Source organism: Trachinotus anak, unplaced genomic scaffold (genome assembly GCF_046630095.1).
Source record: "Trachinotus anak isolate AG129_WGS33_773 ecotype Australia unplaced genomic scaffold, CSIRO_AGI_Tana_v1 ptg000002l, whole genome shotgun sequence".
NCBI lineage: Eukaryota > Metazoa > Chordata > Actinopteri > Carangiformes > Carangidae > Trachinotus > Trachinotus anak.
This window is the reverse complement of record NW_027273853.1, coordinates 19,420,070-19,432,235: the sequence shown is the minus strand read 5'-3', so window position 1 is coordinate 19,432,235 and position 12,166 is coordinate 19,420,070. Positions and strand designations below refer to the sequence as shown.

At 41.4% G+C, this 12,166-nt stretch overlaps 1 protein-coding gene across 1 annotated transcript in view; it reads left to right on the top strand.

The window, feature by feature from the left end:
- The first annotated feature begins 520 nt into the window (after positions 1 to 520).
- abcc8 (ATP-binding cassette, sub-family C (CFTR/MRP), member 8) overlaps positions 521 to 12,166 on the top strand; it is a 51,979-nt gene continuing 40,333 nt past the window's right edge. The window contains exons 1-6 of the mRNA XM_071504009.1: positions 521 to 990; positions 3,517 to 3,679; positions 6,121 to 6,262; positions 7,703 to 7,824; positions 9,363 to 9,529; positions 11,318 to 11,560. Coding sequence (XP_071360110.1) covers positions 970 to 990; positions 3,517 to 3,679; positions 6,121 to 6,262; positions 7,703 to 7,824; positions 9,363 to 9,529; positions 11,318 to 11,560 — 858 coding nt within the window. The 5' untranslated portion in view covers positions 521 to 969. The remainder of the gene's footprint in view (positions 991 to 3,516; positions 3,680 to 6,120; positions 6,263 to 7,702; positions 7,825 to 9,362; positions 9,530 to 11,317; positions 11,561 to 12,166) is intronic.

The following is a 12,166-nucleotide window of genomic DNA, read 5'->3' as shown; positions in this document are numbered from 1 at the left end:
AGGAATTAGGCCATATCAATTTTTTATGTCATTTAAAAAATACTATGCCCACGACTGAAACAATGGATTGTATTAATTTAAATGGGATTTTAAAATTACATTTATGCAAATAAAGTTGCTCTCCTGCTTCACATCCTCACTTCCGGTTTTCTTCACCTTCCTAGCTGCTGTCAGGACGGTCGATTTATTGAAACCGTGGGGCCCCATACTCATTTGTAATTAAATGTCCACAGGGGGCAATAGCGCTCCTTGAATATCAAACTACTCTGACTGAGAGACTGCTCACTGTTAATAATTCTGCTTTGAATAAACCTGAATATAATAAGATAGGCTTAGTTCAGACTTAATAAAAGCACCTGCAAGAGATAATTGTGGTAAATGTAAAATTTCGGTTGAAAAAAAAAAAGAAAAAATGCATTTGCCGATCAATGCATCATGTAATGTTACATGTGTGTTGCCTTGCTGGACAACATACCACTGTCTGTTACATAACCGCTGTGGGCAGTCACCCACTCTCGGTGCATCATGGTGGCATACGTGACTCCTGGACGCTGCGCTGTGTTCGGCTGAGCGCCCTCCTCTGCCACCGTCACCCGCCGGTCACACGGTTCATGTCAGAGAACAAAGGTGGCCTTCGGGGTGGAGGATCTAACCCGCTTCTTCCTCTTCCCCTTACTCCTCCTCATCATCCTCATCCTCCTCCTCCTCCTCCTCCTCTTCGGTACACCCGGGTTCAGCACCGTGGACAGCGCCCTGCGTCCACCCGTAAACCACCTCCCTCGATCGGATGGTCGAACACAAGAGGGACAAGAAGACAAGAAAACGGCTGCACTCTCAGCACATGAGAGACGGCAGTTTGGGAGGTTCTTCCCCTTTTCTTTTTTCTTTTTTCTTTTCTTTTATTTTTTTTTACGTCCAAGCGCCGTTTGTGACAAGACCAAAGAGTCAGGGAAACGAGGCTGAAACACAATGATCTCACGATATAAATCGGTAAGTCACCTGGTTACTCACTTTGATCGATACTTTCACTCTGAATAGTGGGCTGCACCCCTTGTATACCTGACATGATGTATATAAATATCCACTGGGGGCAGAAATGTTTTCATTCGCATGCATCATTTTTCAGAGCTGACTTGGCTGCAGATTAAAGATAGCCTATCTGATGATGCTTGCAAGTCATTTTAGGCCATATCCAGTCAAGGAATCCTTGTTTGTTCTGCAATGCTATCATACATCACTGGGATTCATTCTGGGCTCATGTCTAGAGGCCAGATATGAGAAAGTGTGAGATGTTGGATGTGTTGGTTTGGCGGGAGGGCTGTTACATTATGGTAACAAATGTTCACAGTCCAATAGAGAACATTTTAGATGCATTACAGCACAAGTAACCTCCCCATCCTGTTTTTATTCTCTGCAAAAGGTGCAAAAGAGGCCTGCAAGGTAGATTCACATAGGTGCCACAGAATAATGCATGATTCATCATTCACCATTCACCTCTTGCCCTCACTTTACTCCCACAGAGAGAAACCATTGCAATGGGACAGTCTCTGTTTTGGAGCTGTTTTGATATTCATCTGTTTTAGGAATGCAGTGTTCCTCATCTGTGCTTTAAGCCCTGCAGCTGTATTCACCTCGTCTAAACCTCAGTTCCTGTTGCTTACATTTTTAAGTCTCTGTTTGAGTGGCTGCTGCTCTTCCACTCATCCGCTTTTTTTTTTTTTTTTTACACACAGTGAAGCTTCGGCTCCCCCCAGGCAATCCAGTGATGGACAGTGCTAATCTCTGAAGTAGGGCATCGCAGAACTATAACCCAGCCAGTTATCTCAGCTATAAGATAGAATAATAATACAGTCACTACATGAAATAAGTGTAACTTTTAGTTGGGGCACTGATGCTGGCAGTTTGTCCAAAGATAAAATACAATCTTAGATATCACTTAAGTTGTTGACCGCCCTAAGTGAGATCTAACATCTGCATCCAGGATCCAACATTTTAATTAACATTTACAGTGCTCTGCTGTAACAGAAACGTAACATGGATTTCCAGTGATTAAAAAAAAAAATGCACTTCTCAATATTGTGTTCTATGTCAAGAGCTAAGATGGAAAGAACTAAGTCTGATGTAGAATAAAAACCTGCAGTCAAACAGACATTTGGAGTTTTTTAATTATTATAAAGAAAACAAATTGAATGTCTGTTTCTGGTGGGTTCGTATCAGGAGCACAAGCATCTTTCTATCCTTTACTGTGTTTTCTGTTACTTAACTCTATCACAGCCTATTTCCATCAGGTTTCCATGCATGTGAAGCAGCAATTGTGTGTGTCAGTGTAAACTGCTCATTACATTTAAGCTTATCTCCTTGCTGTTGTTATGTGAAGGTCAACATCGCATGGATTACATTAACCATAAATCATTTTAACCACTAAGAAAAGGCCATGAGTCTGTCCTTGTTGTTATGTGGATTAACCAAATCTGGTCCCATGTGGGTCTTTGCTGATCCCTCGATACACATCAGCTGCCACTGGCTGCAGCGGGATCTCTCCCTACAGGATCGGATACACAGTTCATCCGTCCCAGGAATTCATTAATATTTTATGTCACTATTTTTCATGTGTGCAACCTAGTTATTCCGTTCCCTCTGTGCTCTTTCTGCGTCCTTGTAGATATAATGTGAACTACTGTAATAAATGACACAAGGGCGGAGTTATGTAATTCCTGAAAACGTGGTGTTGGGATTTGGATTAGAGCGCTTGCTCATGCTTCACACGTACCTTTGTATGACGTTCGCACTCCTCATACAGGAGCTGCACCCCCCCTTCTGTCTCCTTTCTCTCCCATCATCACTCACTGCTCCTCCAGCCCTCGCCCTCCTGCCATATAGTGGCTCTGCAGCTCAGTCCTCCAGCTCGCCTGCACGCTCTGCGCTCGTCTTCTAAGGTCGACTTTGAGCTCTCGTTTGCAAAGGAGACAGGAATAGCAGGTGCACTGCGGAATGCCGTGGCTGCTCTGGTTGTAGAGCATGTGTGAGTGAGTGTGAGTGTGTGTGTGTGTGTGTGTGTGTGCCGTGTGAGCATGTCTGAATGCATTCCAGTGGAGCCGTGCAGTGCTGAGCTGTGCTGTGCCGTGCGCAAGTGAAGCTTCAGTTTTAGAGGATGTCTGCAGACTGCGGGCAGAAGGGATGCAGATGTTTCTCACCAGCGTGGCTGGGAAAGCTGCTTAGACTGCCGGAGAGGAGAGGGAGCTGCTGCAGCACTGGACTGTGACTGCCTCTGACCCCTTCTCCCTCCCCCTCCTTCTCTCTCTCTCCTCTCAGTCACTGGATCCGATATTTGGAAGCTGGATTCGAGAGGGAGCAGGAAGGAGGTCACTTTGGGAATTACCGGGATCTACTGAAGGCGCCGTCAGTCTTCCCTTTGAAAAGACGACATGCTCTGAGAGCCTCTCTTTTAAATCTCTCTATCTCTCCTCTCTCTCTGGTCCTCCTCCTCCCCCTCTACCTCCGGCCGGTTCCCCGCAGAGTCCCGGTTCCACCATGTCCTTGGCGTTCTGTGGGAATGATAATAACTCGGTGGCATACAACGTGGACAAAGGGGTTCTGAACAACGGCTGTTTCCTAGATGCTCTCAATGTGGTGCCACATGTTTTTCTCCTCTTCATCACCTTTCCCATCCTCTTCATTGGTAAGTGTCACTGGGAGGTGAGCTCTTCAACCTCTCCACACCACACCAGACCTCCAGACCTCCCCACATGGATCCAAACACACACATATGCACATATACTCAGAGTCCACAAGGATCTGAAATAAAGCTGATGGCCTTCAACATGTTCTCTATCTGCCCTTCTCAGTTTTCACACTATCAGCTTCTTTACTTCTGCATGTGAGTAATGAACTACAGCATGAATATATTCTATCGAATAAGCAATGACTATCTTGTAAATGTTTTGTTTCCATCATACTGTCTATACACCTGAATATACTTAGCTTTTATTTTAAATATCAGCTTGTTTGACTGTGCATTTAATTCCCTGAATTAAAGCACCCCCTCTGTAGGTGTTGGCTGTCCCATGACCGACAGCTGAAACATGAGCCTCTGGAGGATGGTGGCACATAAATGTATATTTCTTGAGCTGCAATGATTTTTGCAGGCAAATGTGAAATGTAGTTTACACAGGCACACGGATGCCATTGTGCTGGCATTAGGTTACAGCTCCTTTGCTCCTCTTCTTGGCTGCTGGTCATTCTATTAGTGTCATCATCAGTGTGTAACAGACCAGCTCTGCGTCGCTGCACACATGCTGCTGCTGTGCTCACACATGCTCTGGACTCATCACCTGCCCTCTCATGTCAGTGTGTGTGTGTGTGTGTGTGTGTGTGTGTGTGTGTGTGTACTTTGTGTATGTGTCGGTTGAAAAGCAGTCAGTGGCATTTTTTTTTTTTTTTTCAAGCATAACACTTTCTCACTCCACGCACTGGCTCTGTGTCCCTGTTGTTCACTGTGTTTGAGAAAGTGGGAAAATATGCAAACTCATATTATATTTAGCGTCCACACACACACACATGCACACACGTACACACACAGTCAATACCTTTGTGTTTGGATGCTTTTGTAGTTAGCTGTTTTAAGCTTTCAGAGCCAGTCTCACAGAGTCACGAGCATGGCTCTAGACTGTCAGTCTTCTTCTGTCTTCTTGAAATGACATTGACATCCATAACTCTTTTTTGGTCATATTATTTACACTGCAAATAAAATTCGACTAATTCATGCTAATGAGCAGGATAAAAAAAGGGAGGACAAAACACTAGAGGATAACCTATAAGCTGCAGTGATTCCTCTCTCTCTCTCCCCTGACACCCTGAGCTGTATTGTTTTCACTCACAACTTTATCACCAAAGACAAACCTCAGAGGTGTGAAAGCTTTTTTGTTCATTATAAGCCTCTAGGAAAAAACCATCAAGACCTACTCCTATTTATATACTATATTCTCATTGCTCCCTGCAGCTACCTCTGTAGAGCGCTTGTTCATGAATTCATCTAGTCACATCAAGGCTACCAGTGTGGTTACATGCTCCTCAACACCTTTCTAAGACAGTTTGCATTACACCAGTAGTTAGAGAGAAGGATTATTGTACCTCAGTTTAATATACCGTCAAACCAACACAGAATCAGTCTCATATTCATGATTACCTGCAGCTGACAAAGTCCATGCATATTATAATTAAAAAACAGGCACATTTTGTCTGATGCAAAGCACACAGTTTGTTACAATTATCAACAATTCATGATTTTATATGCTATTTCTGATTATATAATTATTAATTAAATGTATATATATAATTATAATATTAAATTATTAATAATTTAATTATATTGCACAGTACTTGAGCAAATGGTATGGATTTGTGTGCATTTGCATGTGTGAAAGGGATAGACAGAGTACAAAACGCAGTGTATAAGTCTCTGTGTGTGTTTGTGATTGGTCGAACACCTCTCTCAAAGATGAACTTTCCAGCAGCTGAGGTGCCAGCAGCAGAGGAACCATTAACGTAATTTGATGACAGCAGTGACTCACATTGATGACATAAATTGGACTGTGATGACCGAATTATCGTTATTTTTCAGTCTGATCTGAGACCAACATCTGTCTAATTGAAGGAGCAAAGGATAACAGACAAGCTGTAGCCAAAGTAGGAGCTAAAGTAATTGACTAGAGAGTCTCAGGACAGCAGCCGTCTGGCCACTCTCGTTGCCTCACCTGCCAAGTATCGGGCAATGTAAGGACAGTGATAATAAGACAGATTTCCTGACCTCCAAAAAGTTAGAGTTCTGGCAGGCTGCCATTGTTCCCAGTGAAGATGGCCATTGTTTTAGTTTTCCCTCTGCTAATCATTCAGCCTCACTGTGAGTATGAGAGCAATATGTCATGTCGCTCACGATGTTTAGGGTTGCACAGGGAGTAGAAAGCAGTGCATTAAGTGAAGACTGTGCACAAGGTTATTTTTCATGTGCCAATTTACAGCTGCTCACACAGAAATGAGTCAAGAAATATTATTACTTAATTTCAGTCTAGGTTTGCTATGTGACCAATAGTCTCAATTGTTATTTCCTGTTTCCTGTTTGAGGTTGGGGCAGCCAGAGTTCAAAGGTCCACATCCACCACAGCACCTGGCTTCACTTTCCTGGTCACAACCTGCGCTGGCTTCTCACCTTTGTCCTGCTCTTCATCCTCGTCTGCGAGATTGCAGAGGGCATCGTCTCTGATGGGTATGTCTGACACACCGACTTGTCTAACTTCATCACTGTAGCTTCATCAAGAACCCCCGACACTGATGACGCGACTATGAAATTCTAGCAATAATTATTGCAATAATCACTTCACAATCACAAGTTCTGCGTATAGCATTTTGCCATAATTACTTTTGAAATATTGGTGTATTTATAATAAACTCATGAGACCAACAGTGAGATAATGTTTGTGCATTTTATTTTGTGTGCCACTTGATTAGATTTTGGAGGGAGTTTGCTTCATTATTGTGTGACAGTGGTTCCTCTGAGTATTGCTGATTCACAGTGTTCATCTAATCAAAGCCTGTTTTACCTTTGAGATATGAAGAATGCAATTGATTGTGATTAACACTTCACCAACAGCTATTTACCAATTCTATCTACGTATGACAATTGCTCAGTTGCTCATTTATGTTCACTTTCACTCAGTCCACAAACGGAGTGAAAGTGGGGTGAGTCTTATCCAGTTTAAGTCCCATCACAAATAAAGCGCCTCCAAGCTGAGGTTTGAACAAGACAGCAGTTGACTACTGACAAAGTGTTAATGTAAGATAGCACACTGTTTTTATATGAGCAGCAGATATGTAGCAAAACACCATTTGCTGTCTCTATGGTTGCTGAAAACAGTAGCTGACACAGATGTTAAATTTAGCTGGTTTGCATCTGTGCCAGCTGCAGCCAAATGTGGAAGTTTTGACTGTGCTGCAGAAATTACAGCCACTGCACACGCTTCAATTAAACTCTAACACCCAAAAAAATGTAAAACAACAACATCAAAAACAGATAAAGTTGTGTCAGAATTTTCATACTGTTTGTTCCCTCTCTGAATTCAAACCCAGCACGTGTTCCTAAACCTGCCTGCTTGACCCATCTCTGCTGTTTCTCTCTAAATCCCACAACTACTCGTCATCTGTTTTTCTCTCCTTCATTCTGGACCATATGCGTCCTGTTGCTGTCCAATGTAGTCAGTCCATGCATAATAGTAAACACTCAGAAGCCCATGGCCCTGCAAACACTCAGGATTGCTGCTTATCTGCCATCTCTGCAGACTAGAGGCAGGTGACCACATTTGAGTAATTGTTACTGAAGTGAGTAGAAGAGCTCTCCATCTGCTCGCCACTTTGCTGAAGATCTCAGTGTGGATGGTTGTGTCTCTCTGTGTGTATGTGTGTGAATGTGTGTGTGTGTGAAATATGGGTGGGCATTTTTAACAGGTTTATCATATCTACATCCATACGTTATAATACAAACAATTTTAGTGAGTTGGACAAGGTTATACATACTCCAACCTGGTCAAGACAATATACATTTCAAACCCTGATGTCCCCGGTATTTTGCCTCATCAATGTTATAAATTTGTGTCAGTCATTCTGTGCTTACTCTAATCTTTTCCCCCCTCTATCTGACATTCATTTGCAGATTCAGCCAATCTCTCCATCTTCACCTGTACATGCCTGCAGGTCTGGCCTTCATGGCTGGCATCACCTCTATTATCTACTATCATAACATCGAGACCTCCAACTTCCCCAAACTACTATTAGGTACTGTATTCTTAAATTCAAAATCAAAATCATTTGCTAATCAATCATTCACATTTTTTTTGTATGTGTAGCTCTGCTGAACACCCAGTCAGGGCTTCAAACAGGAACCCAGAGTATTTTGTCAAAATCTGATTAAGTTTTGGGGAATGGATAGTGCTCAGGGCTTGTAAAGCCAGGAATAACCAAACTATGTAATAGAGAACTGACCCTTGTTAACTCTTTTAGTTCAGAACACCAGATTCAAATTGCATGGGCTTCTCAGGATAATATAATTAAAAAATGGCGCAACAGGGTCACTGCAACCATTTACAGATGAATGGTTCATTACCTTCAGATAAGATTGCAAAATGATTGAGGGCAATTTCGTGTAGTGTAATTGTACTGCCCTGGGTAGATATTAATTGTCACTTTTCATCAAGTAAATGAGTTTTAGCTGAAATATTTGCATAATTCTTGTTGTTCGTAGTTAGGAATAGTTCTAACTTGCAATTATAATCATTGCAATTCATAATGGTCTGCGAGAATTAAGTGCTCTACAATAAAATATCCCCATGGCAGCAATGCGAGATAAGTTTTCCTTTTGAAATAAGAAACACATGAGAACATACACAGTTTTTTCACTCAGCTGTCGACCAATGAAATCTCTTTAAAAATTCATATATCACCCTCTGCACAGCTGCAACTCTTCAACTGTTCACACAGTTTTCCTCTCCTCCTCATGCATCATTAAGCCATCAATGTTCAGCTCTCAGTGCTTCACTTGCTGCTCATATCACATAGCTGAGCCGCCCTCGGCTTTCAGGTCTCTATATAACAGTCAGTCTCCTGATGAGAAGTTCCTGAGTGGCGCTGGGTTCACCATTGCATGAACCAGAATTAATCTCCTGAACCGGGACTCTGCAACAGACCCTCATGCTGATACACTTGTCACGGTATAGAGAATAAAGAGGTGAACACTGTAAATGAGTCTGCTGCAGAGTCTGTTACGCCACACTCGTCTTTTATCAGTGTTTTCACAGTCAGTCTCTCAATATTTACTCTCAGTAAACCTGTTGGAATGACATGATGTGACTCTATCACAATATCTTCATGCTTTTTACTGGATTAAGGGTGTTGATCTTGGCAGCTGTTGTTGACGTTGGAGGAGAGGAGGAAAGGGAGAAGAGCAGGGCGAAGAAAGGAAAGACAAAATAAGTAAAGGAGCGAAGGTGTTTGCAATAAATAACAGCTGACATCACAGCTGATACCTTGAAAGTTGTCACTGTAGCCGAAGTCCTGAAACAAATTAAATAACACCTCCATGAAAACACAGCAAAAACTTTCAAAAGATATTGTATCACCAGCTGAGCTATGACTGTTTATCACTGTGACAATGTATGCTTGGAAATTGCACAAATCCAGTTTCAGACAAAGTGATTTAATACTGGTGACAAACTACTGTAAACTCCAGATCTGATAGAATCTATCCGCAGTTATTTATCTTTTAGGCTTGACCGGTGATTTGCTATTTCTCTCTTATCCCCGCTAAATCTCCTCAGCCCTGCTGATCTACTGGTTGCTGGCCTTCACCATGAAGACCATCAAGTTTGCCAAATACACAGAGCACGGCATCGGCCCCAGGCAACTACGCTACTGCATCACAGGTCTGCTGGTGCTGCTTTATGGACTCCTGCTTGCTGTGGAGATCAATGTCATCCTGGGCAGGGTGAGTGTGTCTGTGTGTACGTGTCGTCACGTGTGTGGAGGCATGAGTAGCCAGCTAATTGTGGCCTGTTTTTAGACACAGTCACCTCTCCCTCTTTTAGTCTGAAATCCAAATGGCTCCAGTGTTCAGTGATGAGTAAAGCTAGAGTTAAACATAGGTTTGATCCAATGATGCTACATGTTTGTTTTTCCTTGTCACCCACATTGAGCTGTTAAGTCATGTTTATGTTGGTGCATGGGAAAGTGGTGGCACCACTGAGGACAGCTGTCATTGCTGTACAAAATGTCACAGAAATCCATCAAAAACAAAATGAAACAAAATCATAAAACAAAGGTTTCAAGAAAAATGACACCAAAATAAGGCAAGAATCATATTGGTTCAACCAGAGTCATAAGAGGAGGGTTAAAAGCAAAAAATAAAAGCTTATTACATAAAGGCAAAATATCCTTTAAGCTTTATGAAACAGACAGTAAGAGACTCTGGCTGCCATCTGGCTCATATGTGGTTCAGAAGTGTGCAGATTGGTGACACACAAAACACTGACTAAAATGCGATCAAAGAAACAATTGATATTTGGTTCTGAAATGAGAATGAACCTTTATGTTCCTCTCTTATCATGAACATGTCTTCTGATTACTCATCTTTTGACATTTCCAGCCATCTCACCCTTTCTGAACGTGAAAGAGAAAATGTCAGACTGCTGTACACTTTTCCCTCTTTTGCTTCAGACAATTCACTGTGTGTTTGCCTCTGTCAGCCTGAGCACACATGTGTTATTGAACCTGACTCCTCTGAGTGTTGAGCAAAGATAGTGATTCTCCCATCATACCCTGTACTCAGTCCCTTAAAGCAAATGCTGTGTTAAAACTATTTGTGTTTGAGTTTTTTCAATTCAACAAATGTATCTATGTAGTAAATGTTGTAACGGTTCATTTTATAGGAATTATTATACTGTTAAAATGTTCTTCTATTGATTGATTTGTAATTATTTTGTTAATGTCAAACATGTCTTTATAGGAAATGTTGCAATATTCGGCTCAAATCACTAATTCTTCCAATTGTTCAGTCTTATTTTACCAATTAATTTGCAAAAAAATAATAATACTGAATACTGCTCTTATATTTCAAAGAAATCTATCAAAATAGATGATCATAAAAATAGAGTATTATGAGACCTACTGGGTAATGAATGTATTTGTGTTTATAAATAGTCCAGTGTTGGAACATTTTCTGTGGATATTCACTAACTTCATTTCTATAAATCTTATAAACAAACACTACTCATCTCTGCTGACTGTCTTTAATTCTTTTGTCTTGACATAAAACACAGTGAAGTTCCACTGCGTCGCATCTATTTGTTTCAGTCTGTCTAACCTTTTTTAAATGTAAAACCACTTTAACGGTTGTAGAAGTAGAATACAGAGAAAATGTGAAATGTTAAGCTTTGCCAAGATTCAGCAATAGCTATTGTGGTATCAGACAACCTGTAATTAATACAAAATAGAGACTATTTATCATTCAGCAGCTGTAATTAACCCCACTAATAAGAGTGTGTTCTGCTGTCATATCCATTATGTTATAGCTCTCATATGCAGTACAGAGAAAATTACAATTATTATCTCCATAGATGTTGTCACAGAGTTGATGTTTCTATTTCACTGAATGTCTAATCAGCGGTTGCATGTTTTTCTATTCCCCCTTGGTTTTCAGGTCACTGCAGATGACACTGTGGGCAGAATAAAAAATCAAACTTGTCTTTCTGTCCCCTCTTTTTTTCTTCTCTCACAGCGCTACATGTGTTTTGCCAACCCCACAGAGGTGAAGCCTCCTGAGGACCTTCAGGACCTCGGGGTTCGTTTCCTGCAGCCTTTCGTTAACCTGTTGTCCAAAGCCACCTACTGGTGGATGAACACTTTCATTACCTCCGCCCACAGACGACCCATCGACCTCAAGGTCATTGGCAAACTGCCCATTGCGATGAGAGCCCTCACAAACTATATAAAGTTACGCACAGCCTTCGAAGACCAGAAGGTTAGTGACCGGTTTAATGTTGCTTAACTTCACTGAGGTTTTGTGAGGAGTATTGGGTTTCTGTCTAGTGCTCGCATCAACTCAGCCCATGGATCACTGTGAAAAGGCATCAAAAGACACACAGCTCACATGAAACATGAATTCAACCAATATAAGATAAAGAGTATTCTGAGATTTTCATCTGCATTTGCAAAGAAACTCATAGGCTGTTCATTCGTTTTTCCAGCCCCAAGTTTAAGTATCTAATTTCACTGAACTTCTTAAGAACTGAGATCTCGTAACTGATTTGGTAAAAATCAAAAGCATCATTCTCTTCCGTGCATCATTAGTACTAAATGAACAGTCGTGCATCAGGCGCTGGTGGGGACGGCAACAAAAAGTAACAGAAGGTGATGTGTATGCTGGAAAAGAAAACGTCAAAAAGGGAGCAATGATATTGGGTTCTTTCTCCGGGAAGTGTAGTTTCTGTCAGAAGCATAATATTTAACCATTTTGTACACAAATACCAGAACAAATGTCTGCATATTAAGGGTCCTTATGTTATTTAAAGCAAACATACTTGAGCAAACCAGAAACAGCAGAAAGCTACTGTCTTTTTCTGAATGC